The 19332-nt window shown below is 38.0% G+C and overlaps 1 protein-coding gene across 1 annotated transcript in view; it reads left to right on the forward strand.

Moving 5' to 3' along the window:
• The window catches only part of DCBLD2 (discoidin, CUB and LCCL domain containing 2), a 103009-nt gene that overhangs the window by 44306 nt on the left and 39371 nt on the right, over nucleotides 1–19332 (forward strand). The window contains exon 3 of the mRNA XM_080654119.1: nucleotides 11167–11304. Within this exon, the coding sequence (XP_080510245.1) occupies nucleotides 11167–11304 (138 nt within the window). The remainder of the gene's footprint in view (nucleotides 1–11166; nucleotides 11305–19332) is intronic.

Below are 19332 nucleotides of genomic sequence, written 5' to 3' on the forward strand. Positions count from 1 at the left end.
ATTGTATGTCAAATTAAAGTGATCAGTATTGTTTCATTTGAAAGAAGTGAGGGGTTTCCCAATATGATCATCATTGTTGTTTTTTTCTTTATTGACTAAGGTATTACATATGTGTCCTTATCCACCCATTGCCTCCACCCCAACCCCCACTCATGCCCTCACCCCCCTGGTGTCTGTGTCTATTGGTTAGGCTTATATGCATGCATACAAGTCCTTTGGTTGATCTCTCCCCCTTATCCCCACCCTCCCCTACCACCCCTCTGAGGTTTGACGATCTGATTGATGCTTCTCTGTCTCTGGATCTGTTTTTGTTCATCAGTTTATGTCATTCATTATATGGCACAAATGAGTGAGGTCATGTGATATTTATCTTTTTCTGACTGGCTTATTTTGCTTAGCATAATGTTCTCCATTTCCATCCATGTTGTTGCAAATGGTTAAGAATTACTTCTTTTTTACAGCAGCGTAGTATTCCATTGTGTGTATGTACCACAGTTTTTAATCCACTCATCTGCTGATGGGCACTAAGACTGTTTCCAAATCTTAGCTATGGTGAATTGTGCTGCTATGAACATAGGGGTGCATATATCCTTTTTGTGTGGTGTTCTAGTTTCTTGGGATATATTCCTAGAAGTGGGATCACTGCGTCAAATGGGAGTTCCATTTTTAGTTTTTTGAGGAAACTCCATACTGTTCTCCACAGTGGCTGTACCAGTCTGCATTCCCACCAGCAGTGCACGAGGATTCCTTTTTCTCCGCATCCTGGCCAGCACTTGTCATTTCTTTATTCATTAATGATAGCCATTCTGACAGGTGTGAGATGGTACCGCATTGTCGTTTTGATTTGCATCTCTCGGATGATTAGTGACTTTGAGCATGTTTTCATGTCTTTTGGCCTTCCTTATGTCCTCTTTTGAAAAGTATCTATTTAGGCCCGTTGCCCATTTTTTGATGGGATTGTTTATCTTCCTTTCGTTAAGTTGTATGAGTTCCCTGTAAATGTTGGAGATTAAACCATTATCGGTGATAACATTGGCAAATATGTTCTCCCATGCAGTGGGCTTTCTTGTTTTGTTAATGGTTTCTTTTGCTGTGCAGAAGCTTTTTATTTTGATGTAGTCCCATTTGTTTATTTTCTCTTTAGATTCCATTGCCCTAGGAATTGTATCGGTGAAGATATTGCTATGACATATGTCTGAGGTTTTGCTGCGTGTCGATTCCTCTAATATTTTTATGGTTTCCCGACTTATATTTAAGTCCTTTATCCATGTTGAGTTTATTTTTGTCTATGGTGTAAGTTGGTGGTCTATTTTTATTTTTTGCATGTGTCTGTCCAATTTTCCCAACACCATTTATTGAAGAGACTGTCTTGACTCCATTGTATGCTCTTGCCTCCTTTGTCGAATATTAATTGGGTGTAGTGGTTTGGGTTGATTTCTGGGCTCTCTGTTCTATTCCATTGGTTTATATGTCTGTTCTTTGCCAGTACCAGATAGTTTTGACAACAGTGGCTTTATAATACAGCTTGAAATCTGGTATTGAGATCCCTGCTACTGTGTTCTTTTTTCTCAGGATTGCTGTGGCTATTCGGGGTCTTTTTTTTTTTATTCCAGATGAATTTTTGGATAGTTCATTCTAGGTCTGTGAAATATGTCGTTGGTATTTTAATGGGAATTGCATTGAATCTATAGATTGCTTTGGGTAGTATGGACATTTTAATGATGTTGATTCTACCAATCCGTGAACACGGTTTGTTCTTCCATCTGTTTATGTCTTCTTCTATCTCTTTTTTTCAGTGTCCTGTAGTTTTCCCAATAAAAGGTCTTTTACCTCCTTAGTTAAGTTTATTTCTAGGTATCTTAATTTTTTTTGGTGCAACGAAACCAGATAAAGACAACACAATGAAAGAGAATTATAGGCCAATATCCCTCATGAACATAGATGCCAAAATCCTCACCAAAATTCTAGCAAATCAGATCCAGCATTACATTAAAAAGATCATATACCATGACCAAGTAGGATTTATCCCGGGGATGCAAGGATGGTACAATATCTGCAAATCAGTAAATGTGATACATCACATAAACAAATCGAGAGATAATCACATAATCATATCAATTGATGCAGGAAAAGCATTTGACAAAAACTTTCTTGATAAAAACCCTCAGTAAAATGGGAATAGAGGGATCATACCTCAACATAATAAAAGCCTTATATGACAAACCTACAGCCAACATCATACTCAATGGGCAAAAACTAAAACCATTTCACTTAAGAACAGGAACGAGATAGGAATGCCCACTTTCACCACTCCTGTTCGACATAGTTCTGGAAGTGCTAGCCACAGCAATTAGACAAGAAGAAATAAAAGGTATCCAAACTGGAAAGAAGACGTAAAACTGTCATTATTCACAGATGACATGATACTGTACATAGATAACCCTAAAGACTCCATCAAAAAATTGAGAGACTTGATGGGAACTTACGCTTAAGCATCATGTGAGGTTGTTTGTTGCATTGTCATATACAGGAGCCATATGCAATTCTAAAGACTTTGGTGGATCTTTTTGTTTTGGAATAGTCAGACTGGTTTGTGGACTGGAACAGAGAAGAAATATTGAAGCTTTGTCTCTGTAAATGATGTCATCACTTCTAAATGTTTCCTCCAATATTATGAGGCAGGTCAGTGAGGTATTGATACCTATCCCATTTCTTGTCAGTATTCAAAAGGGTGAAACTTAATCCACTGTGTGATGCTGATGTAAGCTCTTCTAGCAAATATGAAAAGCCTTTGACATCTCCTAAGTGGTGAAAAATTTATTTTTCCAGAAAAGCTTTGAAAAAAATTTCTTGGTATGAGGTGTATGTCTCACCTGTGATGCGTGGCAACACCTGATTTTGCTGAAGTGTACACATTATTATGACTCATTGTTTTTACGTTACTGTACTTGGCATGAGAAACTCTGCCAGCTATCTTGAAAAAAGTTGTCAATTTAATAACAGCGAGGGCCTTGAGTCACCATCTTTTTAAGAGTTTTTATTAAGAAATAGAAACAAAATGAAGCTCTCTTCTATCCCGAAGTTTGCTGGCTTTTTAGAAGCTAAGTCTAAAAGCTCTTAAAGTAGAATTTCACAAGAAAACCCACTCAGAAGTAACTAATGGGGATGAATGGTATTACCTCATGGATATTTTGGTTTCTTGAATGCTGTAAAGTTTTGTATGGAGACCCTTTGTTCATCATGGATAGCAATAAAAATCTGCTCTTTTGTCCGCGCTGCTATTTTGAAAGAGGAACTGGAGGCAATTGCTTATAATCAAAAAATGCAATTTTTCTAAACTAAATATGCCCCCTTCCCTGTCTTTTGGATTAGTGAAAAATATAAAATGTTAATATGTTTGGCATGGTTGTGGTGAAATTGGTACCTTTTTTTTATATATATTGATGATGTATTAAACGGTATAGCTCACTTGGATAGCAGTCTGGAAGTATATATTAAGAATCACTAAGGAAATGCTTCAGATAGACAGAAGAGGTTGTGCTAGGAAGATGTTTATTGTAATATTCACTATACAAAAAAACTGGAAGCCAATCTAAATTTCTAATAGTGATAAATTTAATAAGAAAATTAAGATCTATCTACCATATAACCAGTTTTTGGCTCTCACTAATTGTCTGCTATGAACATTCTACTACCTACATCAGAGGCCTAAATTTTACAACCCAACTCACTCTGGCCCACCAAGCACAAGGCAGTGTGATCCTTGAAGCCGGACTGTACAAAAAAAGTACTGATGGACATCATTTAATGACAGCATCTACTCTAAACATTTTATTGGTATTGTAATGTCCTCTTCAGTCTTATAGGGGCTTCAGCTGTGTGTTTGCCCTGTCGCACCACACTGAGCTCTCTGAGGGCAGCGCTGTGAACCCCCGGCACATAGCTTAGTGACCGGCTATTCAGGGGCTTATTAGTATATATTCAATAAATAAATTTTTTTGAGAATTGCACACTTTGTTTTTTAGATTAAAGGTGTTTCTGTACATAGGCAGTAGAATAACTGTCCCTAAATATGTGTAAATTAATTAAGTAATGCTCTCTAAGCAAGCTACATTTCCATCTGTTGGAGGTAGACAGGGTTGACGTTGCTCTAGCAACCTAGTCTTTCTAACTTGCCACACCTGCCAATAGGTTAAGTAGGATCTTCCAGTTACTTGAGAACATAAACCACGTTTCGTGTTTCATGACAGTATTAACTCCACATCGTAGTCTATCCGAAATCAGGTACATGTACTCTATATTTTTGAATATAGAATATTTTCGCTTGACATCTTCCAGAATTTAATGTGTTATTTTTCATAATCTACCTAAAGGGTCTTTGATATGGACACAGGAAAGAGGCATGAGAACCTGAAGATCTCTAAGCTCTATATAAGTGGATACAAATTCACTACCAACCAGAGTGTGACTTTTTCAAAGAAGACAATCATTACTGACCCAGGTTTCCTTTTTTTTTTTTCTTGTGATTTTTCTAAAAGAAGTTAGAAATTCATACTTAATATGAAGTTTCCAGATTTTTAAAATTTTGGCAACTAATTCAAATAGTTTTGAAATAGTGCATGGCCCCAAACTGCTGGCCAAGAGGCCAAGTAAAATGCATCTGTCTGCTGATTCAGACCCTGAGCCATATATTCCAGCTTGTGCACTATAGTTCTTTTAGATTTGATGATTCAAAATCAGTGTATTCTCACTATACAACCAAAGTAAATTTCTGGTTGTATTAGTTTTCTGTTGTTTCATAACATTACCACAGACTTAAAACAACACAGTTTATTATTTCAGTGTCTGTAGCTCAGAAGTCTGAGCATGGCATGACTGGATTCTCTACTTAGGGTCTTGCCTGGCTGAAATCAAGATACCAGCTGGGGATGAGAATTCTCTTCCAAACTCACTGGTGGTTGGCAGATTTCACTTCCTCGCAGTTGTAAAACTGGAGTTCCCATTTTCCTGCTACTTGTTGGCCAGGGACTGCTTTCCGTTCCTAGAGTCCTCCTGGAGTGATAGTTCATGGCTCCTCCTGTTTGTAAAAGATCGCATCATTCTTTGAGATTTATCACCGCTCTTCCATGCCAGTTTATCCTAGGAACTGCTGGATGCTGGTTAGGTTGTTTGTACATTTCAGCTATTATCAGTAATCTGCTGTGAGATATTAGGTCCAAATCTGTGTGGACATATGTTTACATTTCTCTTGGATATATGCCTAGGAGTAGAATTACTGGGTCATATGGTAACTCTAACTGTATATTTAACCTTTTGAAGAACTGCCAGGCTGTTCTCAAAAGCAACTGCACCATTTTACAATCCCACAAGCATTGTATGAGGGTTCCAGTTTTTCAAGATCCTTGCTGTCTTTTTTATTCTAGCCATCCTAGTGGCTGTAAAGTAGAATCTCATTATGAATTTGATTTGTATTTCCTAATGGCTAATTTTGTTGTTGTTGCACATTCCATGAATTTGAACAAATGTATAATGAAATCATTGTGGAATCATACAGAGTATTTTCACTGCCCTCAAAGTCCTCTGCTCCATCTATTCTTCCTATCTTCATAGTTTTGCCTTTCCAGGAATCCAGCAATCTGTAGCCTTCAGATTGCATTCCGTCACTTAGTAAAATCATTTTTAAGTTCCTTCTTGTCTTTTCATGGCTTGATAGCTCATTTCTTTTTAGTGCTGAATAATATTTCATTGTCTGGATGCACCACAGTTTGTCCATTCACCTAATAAAGGACATCTTGGTTGCTTCCAAGTTTTGGTAATTGGGTATAAAGCTGCTATAAACACCTGCATACAGGTTTTTGTTGGACACAAGTTTCAGCTCCTTTGGATAAATACCTGGAAGTCTAATTGTTGTGTTTTACAGTAAGACTACTGAGTTTTCAACGAAATCCCCAAACTGTCTTCCAAAGTGGTGTACCATTTTGTTGTCTTCCAAAGTGGCTATACATTTTGCTTTCCCACCAGCAATGGATGAGGGTTCTTGTTAATCCACATTTTTGCCAGCATTTGGTGGTGTGAGTGTTCTGGATTTTGGCCATTCTAATAGGTATATAGTGCTATATCATTGTTTTAATTTGCATTTACATGGTGACATATGGTGTAGAGGATCCATTCATATGCTTATTTGCCATCTGTATATTTTCTTTGCTGAAGTCTCTGTTAAGATATTTAGTCTATTTTTAAACTGGGTTGTTTTGTTGTTGTTGTTTGTTTGTTTGTTTGTTTTTGTGTGTGTTTTTTTAAAAAATATATTTTTAACGCCCTCTACTGGGGATCTATCCTGCAACCCAGGCATGTGCCCTTGACTGGAATCGAACCTGGGACCTTTCAGTCCGCAGGCCAACACTCTATCCGTTGAGCCAAACCTGCTAGGGCAGGTTGTTTTTTTATTGTTGAGCTTTAAGAGTTCTTTGTATAGTTTCGATAAGAGTCCTTTATCAGATGTGTCTTTTGCAAATACTTTTCCCCCCAGTCTGTGGCTTTTCTTCTCATTCTCTTGACATTGTCTTTTGCAGAGCAGAAATTTTTAATTTAATTAAGTCCATCTTATCAATTCTTCTTTCATGGATCTGCTTTTGGTGTTGTATCTAAAAAGTCTAAATCATACCCAAGGTCATCCATATTTTCTCCTATGTTATCTTTTAGAAGTTTTATAGTTGTGCATTTTTACCTTTAAGTCTAGAGCTCCATTGTATTACCTTTGCTTCCTTGTGAAAGATCAGTTAACTATATTTATGTGGCTCTATTTCCAGGCTCTTAATTCTTTTCCATTGATCTATTTGTCAATTCTTTCACCAATACCACAGTGTATTGATTACTATAGCTTTATATAGAAACTCTAGAACATAGTTTTAGTGCTCCAACTTTGTTCTTCAATATTGTGTTGACTATTCTGGGTCTTTTGTCTCTCCACATAAATTTCTAAATTTGTCAATATCCACAAAATATCTTGCTGAGATTTTTTTTCTTTAATTCTCACCTGAGGATATGTTAATTGATTTTTTTGGAGAGAGGAAGGGAAGGAGTGGAAGGAGGGAGGGAGGGAAGGATGGGAGAGAGGGAGAAAGAAGGGAGGGAGATCAATTGCCTGTTGTACCTCCACCTTTTGGTGTATGGTATGACACTATCAACAGCTGAGCCACATTGGCCAGGGCTTGCTGGGATTTTGATTTTGATTTCATTAATCTATACATCAAGTTGGGAAGAACTGACATCTTGATAATACTTAGTTTTCCTATCCATGAACATGGAATATCCCTCCCATTTACTTAGTCCTTTGATTTTGTTCTTCAGTGTTTTGTCGTTCTCATATAGATCTTATGAATATTTTGTTAGATTTATACGTAAAGTATTTCATTTTGGGGGATGCTAATATAAATAGTATTGAGTTTTAAATTTTAAATTCCACTTGTTAATTGTTTATATATAGAAAAGCAGTTGACTTTTGCATACTAACCTTGTGTTCTTCAACCTTGCTATAATCACTTATTAGTTACAGGAGCTTTTTTTGTCAGTTCTTTTGTATTTTCTACATGAACAGTCACGTCATTTGTGAACAAAGACAGTTTTATTTCTTCCTTCCCAATCTGTGTACGTTTCCCCCCCCCCTTTGTCTTATTGTGTTAGCTAATACTTACAGTATGATGTTAAAGCAATGGTGAGAGCAGACCTTCTTGCTTTGAAATTTAAAGTTTTAAATTTCTCACTATGAAGTGTGATGTTAACTGTTGTTTCTTAAATAAATATTCTTTATCAAGTTGAGGAAGTTCCCCTTTATTACTAGTTCACTGAGAGTTTTTATCATGAATGGGTGTTGGTTTTGTCATATGCCTTTTCTGCATCTGTTGATTTGATCATATGATTTTTTTTTACCCTGTTAATATGATAGATTACATGTATTGATTTTCAAATATTGAACCAACCTGCATACTTGGGATGAATCACACCTGATCGTGGTGTATAATTCTTTTTATACACTGTTGGACTTGATTTGCTAATACTTCATTATGGATTTTTGCATCTGTTTTTATGAGCAACACTAGAGGCCCAGTGCACAAAATTCATGCATGGGGGTTGTCCCTCAGCCCGGCCTGCACCCTCTCCGATATGGGACATCCCTCTCACAATCCGGGACTGCTGGCTCCTAACAGCTCATCTGCCTGCCTGCCTGATTGCCCCTAACCGCTTCTGCCTGCGAGCCTGATCACCCCCTAACTGATCCCCTGCCCGCCTGATTGATGCCTAACTACTCCCCTGCTGGCCCGATCACCCCCAACTGCCTTCCCCTGTCCAGGTTGCCCCCAACTGCCCTCCCCTGCCAGTCTGATCTCACCCCCAATTGCCCTCCCCTGCCAACCTGATGGCCCCCCAACTGACCTCCCCTGCAGGCCTGGTTGCCCCCAACTGCCCTCCCCTGCTGGCCTGGTCACTCCCAACTGCCCTTCCCTGCTGGCCATCTTGTGGCGGCCATCTTGTGGCGGCCATCTTGTGACAACGTCGTGTGAGGGCATGATGCCACCTAGAGTTTTATTATGTAGGATTGGTCTGTAGTTTTCTTGTAATGTCTTTGATTTTGGTTTTAGGGTGATGCTGGTCTCATAAGATAAGTTAGGAAATATTCCCTCTGCTTCTATCCTCTGAAAGAGATGGTAGAGAATTAGTGTAATTTTATCCTTAAATGTTTGGTGAAATTTGCCAGTGAACTCATTTATGCCAGGTGCTTTTTCTTTTGAAGTATTATTAGTTATTAATTTAATTTCCTAGATATAAGCCTATTCAGATTGTTTGTTTCTTTTTGTTTGAGTTTTGGCAAATTGTGTCTTTCAAGGAACCTGTCCATTTCATCTAGGTTATACAATTTTTGGTGTAGAGTTGTTCATAGTATTTCTTTATTATTCTTTTGATGTCCATGGGATCTGTAAGGATGTGTCCCCACCTTCATTTCTGATATTAGTGATTTGTGTCTTCTCTTTTTCTTATTTAGACTTACTAGAGTCTTATTAGGTTGTTTTCTTTTCTTTCTTTCTTTATTTTTTTTCAAATGACCTGCTTTTGGTTTCTTTTCCTAGTTTCCTAAAGGCTAATAGCTTTTAAGCATTTTTATTTTCCTGGAAAATGGGTTCTTTTATATTAAAAACCAGTATTTCATGGGTGTTATAGTGATTAGTAATTTTAACTTTTATATTTTAATGTTCTATATATATTCACAAAATATTTTTTTCAAATACCTTTCTTATTTAATCATGAGAAACTATAGCGATTTCTGCTGACTTAAGAACCATCAGCAGAACTTATCATTGTTGGCAATTAAGTGCTTTATTTTGATTTAGGAGTACCTTTGAATGGCCAAACTGGGGCAATGGCATTAAAGAATTAGCACCTATGTTGCCCAGATTAGGTATGGTTTTTCTTCTTCCTTTCCCAGAGTGTTTTGCCAAGTGCTTTGCATTATTTGTATAGCGGGTAAAGCCTGTGGTCACAGGAGAGCCCACTGAGGAGAAGGAGGGTCATCTTGGCTAGGAATAGCAGGTGAAGGCAGGTGTTTATCTTGTATATTTGAACTCATTTAAGCACTTATAGGGTCAGTTATTGTACTTTTCTTTTTTATTTCTTCTGTTTTTTAAATTGTGGTTATCCATTCTTCAGCATTGCCTTTTGAGTTTCACAGACATAAGTGATTTAAAAAAAAATGTTTTGTTCCTACCACAGATTGAATTTACTCATATTTTAGAAGGTAAGTCCAGATAAACAAACAAATAAACAAAAGATGAAACTGCCATGCTAATAAAAAATATTTTGTGGTTCTGTCCATATAAAAAGGGTTAAAACTATTTTTTGCACATTGTTTCACTTTAATAATATATTTTTTATGAAGACATCTTTGTATGGCATGATAGTATTCTTTAAATAGGATCTTTTTCCTTTGTACCTAAAAGGATTTGAAAAGTCAGTATTTGTACCGAGCATCTTAATCAGACATGCAATAAAATCACACCTGCATATATCCTTACATGGCAAAGAACACCTAGTACTGATGGGCCCAGATCAAACTGTTGTTCACTTTTACAAAAGTTAATCTTGTGTAAAGATACTAGTGACCATAATTTCTCTTGCCTTTACCTATTCCCTTTGGGCTTTAAGATTTAATGTGATGGGCATTGGTTCTGCACATAGTTGGGTTTGCTAACAAATTATATAGCTTTGAGATAATTAGAATAATGTGAAATATATATTACTCTATTTTTAAATATTTTATGTTCAAAAGCAACACAATATTTAATATTTATCCTCTTTACTAGACTATTTCTGAGTTACTTGGTATTAAAAAACAAGTCTGAAGATTTTATCACCTTCTTATATATTCATATAACGTGTAGTGTTATTCGATAATGTGTTATTTTGCTTAAATGTTAAAAATACGGATAGCTAAAATTACATTCCATATTTAGAAATAGAAGGTGGTGTATGTGTGGGGTTTTTTTGTACAAATGAACAAGACATATATTTTATATTGAAACCCATAGCATCTAAGAAAAATGCATGTTTACCTTGATGTTTGATATTAACTTATTAAATGCTAAATAAATTGAAAAGTTATAGACTGAATTGAGTTTTTAAATTTTAATATAAATGATCACCTAAAGGGGTTGACCAGAAGTTCAACAGGCCTTGACAGAAAAATTGAGAAGGTTCATAAAAGGTTTGAGAGGTATCCTGAGGCCAGGAATCTAGGGGCATCCTGTGGGGTTACTGATTGACTGCCAATTTATTTGTGGGCCACCTGCCTGCCTGCAATGCTTTCATTTTTTAAAAATTCCTGGTTATTCTTTTAGAGAGTATACACATGTATTTCACAGGAAATTGACTCTTCTAAAGGTCAGTGATGCTTGTACTGTTTTTTTTCTTTTGAATCATTTGAACAGTTATTACTTGACTTTTTTCTTTTTCCCTCCAGAGTAATGGGATTTTTAATCACTAAACATCCTACTTATCATTTTCCACTATTTAACATACAGAGTTTGGTATATTATTCTGATTCTATTATCTACTTGGTAAATATTATTGACTTCATAAGAGTCACAACAAAGATCTGCTTTTCTTCATTCCTAGGCAAATACTGTGGTCTGGGATTGCAGATGAACCATTCAATTGAATCAAAAAGCAATGAAATTACAGTGCTGTTCATGAGTGGAATCCATGTTTCTGGACGAGGATTTTTGGCTTCATACTCAGTTATAGATAAACAAGGTAATTTTCACTTTATACCATGACTCCTACATTTTATATTTCCTAAAAGCAAAAATGAAATTTTTCTTTAAATACCTGTTCCATAAGCTTGGGATAGGATAGAAGGACTGAACCGTTAAGAACACTTACATAAATTTGACAAGTAAAATTAGATCAGTATTAGATTCCAATAATTTAAAATGTATTAACTTTTCTATAAAGCCCATATACTTCCCTTTCCTTAGTAGAGCAAAAACTGATTTTTCACTTTTATAATATTGGAACACAATAATTACTTAAAAAATCTGTCTATTATTGAAATGTAGTATATCTACTTAAAGCTTTATTATCCACATTTTACCATTTCATAGTACTGTGCTAAAGACCATATTACCATTTTTTTTCTCAGAGAATAGAATCTCATACCACCAGGAGTACCACGAGTGCTATCTGAGACACTGTAAAATAAACATGCGATATTTTCCAGATTGTTAATGTTTAGAATCTAAAGGGGGGAAGGCGACTAAAATCAAGGCTGTTAAGTGGAATAAAATGTACAGTTTATCTGAATCACTAAGATAAAATGCAAGACTTGAATGAAATCTCTCATGTTTTTGACTGCTTGGCATGTATTTATTCCCCTGTGCTATTAGGAGTACTGTGGTGAGAAAAATTAAGGTATGTTGCTAGTACAAGGATATATCAAAATAATCATTTAAATTATTTCATTATTCAACAATTTACCTAAGTTCACCATTAAAAATTAAAAATAGGGTTTTTAAATTGTATAAATAAGAAAATTGTCAAAAACCTCCCAGGTGTGAGAATGTTAGGCACTGAGAGGAGCCTGCTTCCCTTAGTTTCCAAGCGATGGATGCGATGGATCAGGGAGTGAAGGCTAATCTCAGAGAGAATAAGAAAGAACAATCATTGGATGGAATAATGGAGAGAAGAAAACTGGAAAATTATGCTAATGAGCAATTAAAAATTTTTACACAACCAGGAAAACTAAGGCAATGTAGTGTTTCGAAGGGGGACTTAGGTAGCCCTGGAATGGAAACAAGGTGACCCCTAGCCAGTCAGTTGAACTTAATCTGCAAGTAGATTAGTTGTGAGGAATCCTATATAATAAAAGCCTAATGTGCTAAGTGTCCGGTTGTCCGGTTGTCCGTTCAACCAATCAAAACATAATATGCTAATGATATGCTAAGGCCACTCAACTGCTCACTATGATGTGCATGGATCACCAGGGGCAGACAGTCGACTAGTTGATCAGATGCTATGACATGCACTGACCACCAGGGGGAAGACGCTCCAACAAGTAGGTTAGCTTGCTGCTGGGGTCCGGCTGATTGGGACTGAGCAAGATGGGCCAGACAAGCTCTGGAGCCCTCCTGTGGTCCCTCCCCGGCTGGCCAACCTCCCGCGTTTCTCCCCAATCCTGATCATGCACTGGTGGGGTCCTCGGCCTGGCCTGCGCCCTCTCGCAATCCGGGACCCCTCGGGGGATGTCGGAGAGCCGATTTTGGCCCAATCCCACAGGCCAGGCCGAGAGACCCCACTGGTGCACGAATTTGTGCACTAGGCCTCTAGTAAGTCTAATAATACATGTGTACTGTCTGTAGGCACACAACATAGTAGGCACAAACAAATGTTAGTTTTGCCCCTTTCACCGCTGTACACACATACTCATGTTCCCCCACCTCCTACCATTAAAGCAGTAAGGTAAAAGAGAAAGAGATGATGATAGATTTCCATCTTTTCAACTTTATTTCCTAGGAACCATGGGCTGATAGGTGAGAGGATAGAAAGTAAGCAGTTTGCTTCGTATTCTTAAGTTCCTTGGTCTTAATATCAGGTTTAATCATTTATTTTGCTTCATATGTTACCCTTCTCTCTTTGTTATCTATTGAATTGAAGGTTTTTGGAAAACAAGTATTCTCTCTTAAAAAAAAATGTTCTTACATCATGATGATATTTAAATTATAGAGCTTCTTGATCCATAGGCATCCTGCATTAAAGTTTCTTGAGAATTGACAAATTCCAAATAGCTATGACTTTATTTTACAACTTTCAAAGTTTTTTAAAAATTGGTCCTCAAAATCTTGAAGTTTTTATAATAATACTTTCAAAATTCATAATCATCTTGGGAAATCCTCATTTCAGAGATTTCTCCTGAGTTTTTACCTTTAAAAAAAAACACCACACATCTTTGTCCCATTCATCAAGTATTTGTTTTATTTGAAGTTGAGAGAATTGTCAAAATTCAAATGAACATAGGTTGAATTTCTTATTACATACTCTTCTTGGGTGGCCTTTTAGTAATAATTTCTTATGACTCGTTCATTTGAAGGCTGGTTGGCTTTAGTTAAGAACCTCATTTTATTTCCATCCTGGAAACTTAGCTGCCACACTGAATTCCATGAATATTTTCAAGGAACATCACTCCATGTCCCCCGCTTAGCAACCGAGTTGAAGGTTTAGAGCATTTGGAAATGAAGATTGTGAAAAATCTTGCTTCAATAGCTTCTTTAATTGTTAAACTCTCACAAATGTGTGATAGAATCCTGATTTTGTGTGAGATAGGTTAATTTTCATTACTTTGTGCAAGAGCACATTGCAAAATTATACTTCTTTTAATGTCTTGTTTCCTGCTATATGCTTGACATTTAGGAAATAGCAAATAATACAGACACAATCATACCTTCATAGGGTTTTCTGTACAGAGTTGGAAAAAAGATATTAAACACATGGTTACTTAATTGTAGTGATGAAACAATGTACAATTAAGTCCAATAAGTATAATGCAGGATACATTCAACAGATAAGAGGCCAGAGGAGAGTGGGGAGTGGAAAACTGATAAAGAGCAAAGCTCTCCTGAGGAAGTCACCTTTAAGCTGAGAACTGAAGGATTAATTGAAAGTTCCAGACAGACAAGGAATGAAGAACATTCTAGGGGAGAGAACAGCAGGGATAAAGGCCTCGTAGTAGGAAGGAGTTCTGGAGGAAGCAGAAAAGAAGCCAGCACATCTGGGGTGAAATGAGTGCATGGTGAGTAGGTCATATTATTCAGGACTTTGTAGAAAATGTAGGGGTTGAAGCTTGACTGGATTTATGATTTTTATAACTTTTATGGTTTTATTCTCTTATTTTTAATTACCTTTGAGCAGTAGTTTCCAGTATTTTATATTAACTGCTATTTTTAAAATTTTCACCTGTGAACCTCATTTTGAAAGATTGTATCTACCATTGAAAGGATAAGTTTTCCCATTGCCCCATTAAGTATCAGGCAGATTCATATAAGTATGAATCAGCACTTCTAGTAATTATGAGAAAACTGGGATTTCTACTTGGAATTGGTATAATAACATCAAATTCCAACTAGACTCTCTGAAATTGAAATTTTCACCTGAAAATTAAAAATGTATGTGGACCTTAGAAATAGTCTGGACATCATATTAACAACCATTATTTAGAAGTTCTGTAGAGAGACACTTCTAAGTTACTGCCAATCTTACTGAGAGAGGCAGTTACTCAGAGGTCTAGACCTAGTAACTCAGATCATTTAATCTAGTACTAGAGGCCCATTGCATGAAATTTGTGCACTTGAAGGGGGGGTCCCTCAGCCCGGCCTGTGCCCTCTCGCAGTCCAGGAGCCCTCGGGGGATGTCCGACTGCCGCGGAGGCGGGAGAGGCTCCTGCCACCGCTGCTGCGCTCGCTAGCCGTGATCCCGGCTTCTGGCTGAGTGGCACTCCCACTGTGGGAATGCACTGACCACCAGGGGCCAGCTCCTGCGTTGAGCGTTTGCCCTGGTGGTCAGTGTACATCATAGTAACCGGTCGTTCCACCGTTTGGTCAATTTGCATATTAGCCTTTTATTATATAGGATGCTATTAAATGCTACTGACATTTCCATTCTAAAACATAAACTTAAAAACATAGCACTTAACCCTGGACTTGAAAACTAAAATAATTTTTATAGGTGAGTGATCTCAGTTTCTAGTTTTGAATCTGTTCAACATTGGTCAGTTCCTAGGAAAAGCTCAGCATTTCTAGAATGATTCTGGGCAATGATTTTTTGCAAGTTATTTTAGTTTTAGGACAGGGGGCTTAGCTGACATATCTGCATTTTCATTGAAAGCTTCAAGTCCTTCAAGGCAGTTTCTGTTTGCCATAAATTGGGTGGTGTATGTGTGCACAGTTGAAAAGTAGTAGTCTGATGTTTCTTTTGTGGAACATGAAATCATAACTTTAAAGGTAATTTTAAACCTCATCACTTTAGATTTCATTAACCCAGAATTTTGTAGTGGTCAGTCTAAAGGTTGCCTTTATTTTTGTGAGGATAAATCATAAATGGTTTAAAATTTCAGTTGAAATAAAATGACCAGTGTAGATATTACTGTACTTCCTAATTGGAACTCATAAACACTTGTTCACTCACTCCCCTCTGACCCCTGAAGACAATATGCTTAAGACTTGTGAACAGCTGAGCCTGGGAAATGTTTCCATTTGACAGTTATTGTTGCTATATGTTAGATTATTTTTAGAGTTAACACCAATAGTGTTAACAATTTTCTGATTGCCATATTCTTTAACCACATTTTTTGCAAATATTTTCCATTTCTTCCATCTTATATCAGATTTTATCAACTTATAAATGAAACATAGGGCGAAATAGAGAATTTCTTTGTAATAGAGTCCAGATTTCTGTAATTATCTTTTCTTCATGGAATGTTTTTGGTTTTGAAAATAGAGCGTGAATTCCTTAGATTTTTTACTACCTTAATCATACAGTAATTTTATAGAATCCTTTCTGTTTTGAGTACTATACTTAGCTAGGTTTCTATATTTAGTTTTTCTATTGTGTTCCTAATTTTTGTTACATTATTTGAGGCAAACATTTTAAAACTTTTAAGCTGTCTAGTAAGATTTTATTAATGCATCAGTTTACATGCATATCTTTATATTTATCCTTGTTTACACAAAAATGAATATGTATCATGTTTGTAAACATAATACAGTACACATGTAGAAAAATATCTGTATTTTGGTGTCAATTTGTACAATAAGGGTGCTAATGAGCAAATTGTTACCAGTTTTGCAGAGAAAACATTTATAAACAAAATCTGTTAAGACAGTGTTAACTCAAAGAGGCAGTTCAACCTACAGGATAGAGTTTATTTCACACTGACAGATAACCTGAGAGCACCTTAATGATTTTAGTGTTTTCTATGTTTCATTTTTTTTTTACTATATTAGGAATGCTGTGATGGGACTGGGTGTGTGTATGTGCTATCCAGTAGATATATTAGTGGCCAAGTTGCTGTGTAGGTCACAAAAGAATTGTGTCATCTTTTACTGTCTTTAATTCACTTTTTAGTATATAGCATTTAGGTGTTGAAGGGGTTTGATTTCTCCATCTATACTAATAAAAAAGTAATATGCTAATTACCTGGACAAAGCCACAGCTGCTACGAGGGCTGAGGGGCATGGGAGAGGCGGGGTGAGGCGGCACAGGAGCGGGGGGCAGTGCGGGAGAGGCAGGGCAGCGCGGGAGAGAAGGCACCACTGCCACCGCCACCCCTTTCACAGAGGTGGCTTGGGAGAGGCCTTGGTGCTGGCCGGTCCAGCACCGCGGCCCCTTTCGCAGAGGCAGTGGTAGAGAGGGCTGTGTGGTCCCGGTCCCAGTGCTGGTCCTTCCGCAGAGGCAGCCACAGAGGCAGTGGCGCGGGCCCGGTCCCAGCACCACACCTCCACAGAGGCTGGACGGGGTGTGACCTGCTGTGCCTCAACCTCTCACAGCACCTCCCCCAGCTGGCCTGGCCCCAGATTGCCCCCCGCCAAGAAGCGAGGGCCAAGGACTGGCAGCCGCGGCAGCTGGCAGTGGCAGCAGCAGCGGGGTGATGGGTGTGGTGCCTTCCCATGATCAGCCTGGTCGCCTCCTGCAGAGGGAGGCCAGACAGGGGGGCGGGGCGGGAGCGGGCCTAAGGCGTCAGTAGGACATCCCCTGAGGACTCCTGGATTGTAAGAAGGGGCAGTCTGGGTTGAGGGATGCCCCACCAAGTGCATGAATTTTCGTGCACCGGGCCTCTTGTCCTATATAATAAAGGGGTAATATGCAAATTGACCCTAACAACTGAACTACCAGAATGACCACTTGACCAGTTACTTTGAGGCGCACTGACCTTCTCTAGGTCTCTTTCCCTGGCCGGCAGGCTCCCATCACCCAGTGGCAAATGGGGAACCAGGGGTGGGTGGTGGGGGACGTGGGCGGCGCCAGGCCAAGGCCCCCGCCCCGCTGGTCACCCCACACACAGAGTGCGACCTGCGGTGGGGGTGGGGCTGGCGAGCAGATGGGAATGGCTGACCGCTGGTCCCTCCCCAATGGTGAACGGGGAACCAGGGGTGGGTGGCGGTTGGGGAGCGGCAGGGCCAGCTGTGGGCAGCCAGGGAAGATGGCTCTGATCGCAGGCCAGGCCTAGGGACTGTACCCACACACACATTTTGTGCGCTGGGCCTCTAGTAATAAAGATAATGATAACTGGCATTTATTGAGCCATTACTATATGATTGCATGTATTATGTGCTCTAAGGGCATTTTGTCATCTATTCCTTAAAAAAAACCCAGGAGGTTGGCACTATTACCATCTCTACAATAAAAATAGGAAACGTATTTCCAGAGGTTAAGTAACTTATCCAAGAGTCATATAGCTATTTACTGCTCAAATTAGAAAAAAACAAACAGGCAAATACCAAACTTCAACAAAAATTGAAAGAAAAAGACAAAGAAAACCATATTTACGTAACTTGAAAAAAGATGTAACCTACTGTTAAATTTAACAATGCATTCAATTCGCTGATTAGACATTTAGTAAATATTTATTGAACATATAAATGAATAATTGAATGAATAAATCATTCCAACAAACCTGCATTGAGTTCCTACCGGGCAGAGATTTTACATCAATTTAATTGAAAGTTTGCCATAAAACCACAATCTTCAAACTGCAGATAAATTGCCGACATAATGACCCATAGTCCATAAAGGAAGATACTGACCGGCTGGTGTGGCTCAGTGGTTGAGCATTGACCTGTGAACCAGGAGGTCATGATTTATTCCAGGTCAGAGCAAATGCCTGGGTTGCGGGCTCAATCCCCAGTGGGGTGCATGCAGGAGCAGCAGATCAATGATTCTCTCTCATCATTGATGTTTCTTTCTCTCTCTCTCTCCCTTCCTCTCTGAAATCAATAAAAATACATTTTTTTTTTTTAAAAGAAGGACCTAAGAAATGTCATTCTCATACAGACCAAAAGAAGCAGGAATAACTTGTTCTTTCTTTGGGAAGTCAGACTATTAGAGGAGTAGTGAGAGCCATTGGCAGAAGACAGAGCACACAATAAATGGAAGCCTGGAATAAGTGGTCTCAAAGAAAAGATGAGAAGACGTCCAAAGGAGGCAAAATCTAAGAGAACAAAGCCTGACTTAATAACCAGGAGTTTGCTGATGGACTTAGTTAGAATTGTGGGAAGGACACCAAGTTTCAAGGGCATTTGGATGAATGGGCTAAACAGGAAGGGAACGTGGTCTTTTTAAAAGTTTTGTGATAAAAAGGAGAGGGAAGTCCTAACCAGTTTGGCTCAGTGGATAGAGCATTGTCCTGTGGACTGAAGGGTTCCAGGTTTGATTCTGGTCAAGGGCACATGCCCGGGTTGAAGGCTCAATCCCCAGTAGGGGGCATTGTGCAGGAGGCAGCCAATCAATGATTTTCTCTCATCATTGATGTTTCTATCTCCCTCTCCCTTCCTCTCTGAAATCAATATATATATATATATATATATATATATATATATATATATATGTATATATATATATATATATATTGATTTATATATATATATAAATATATATGTGTATATATATATATATATATATATTGATTTATATATATATATATAAATCTAATATGCAAATAGACCAAATGGTGGAACAACCGGTTGCTCTGATGTGCGCTGACCACCAGGGGGACATGCGGAACATGGGGGTGTC

The sequence above is a fragment of the Plecotus auritus genome (assembly GCF_963455305.1).
Source record: "Plecotus auritus genome assembly, chromosome: 2".
NCBI lineage: Eukaryota > Metazoa > Chordata > Mammalia > Chiroptera > Vespertilionidae > Plecotus > Plecotus auritus.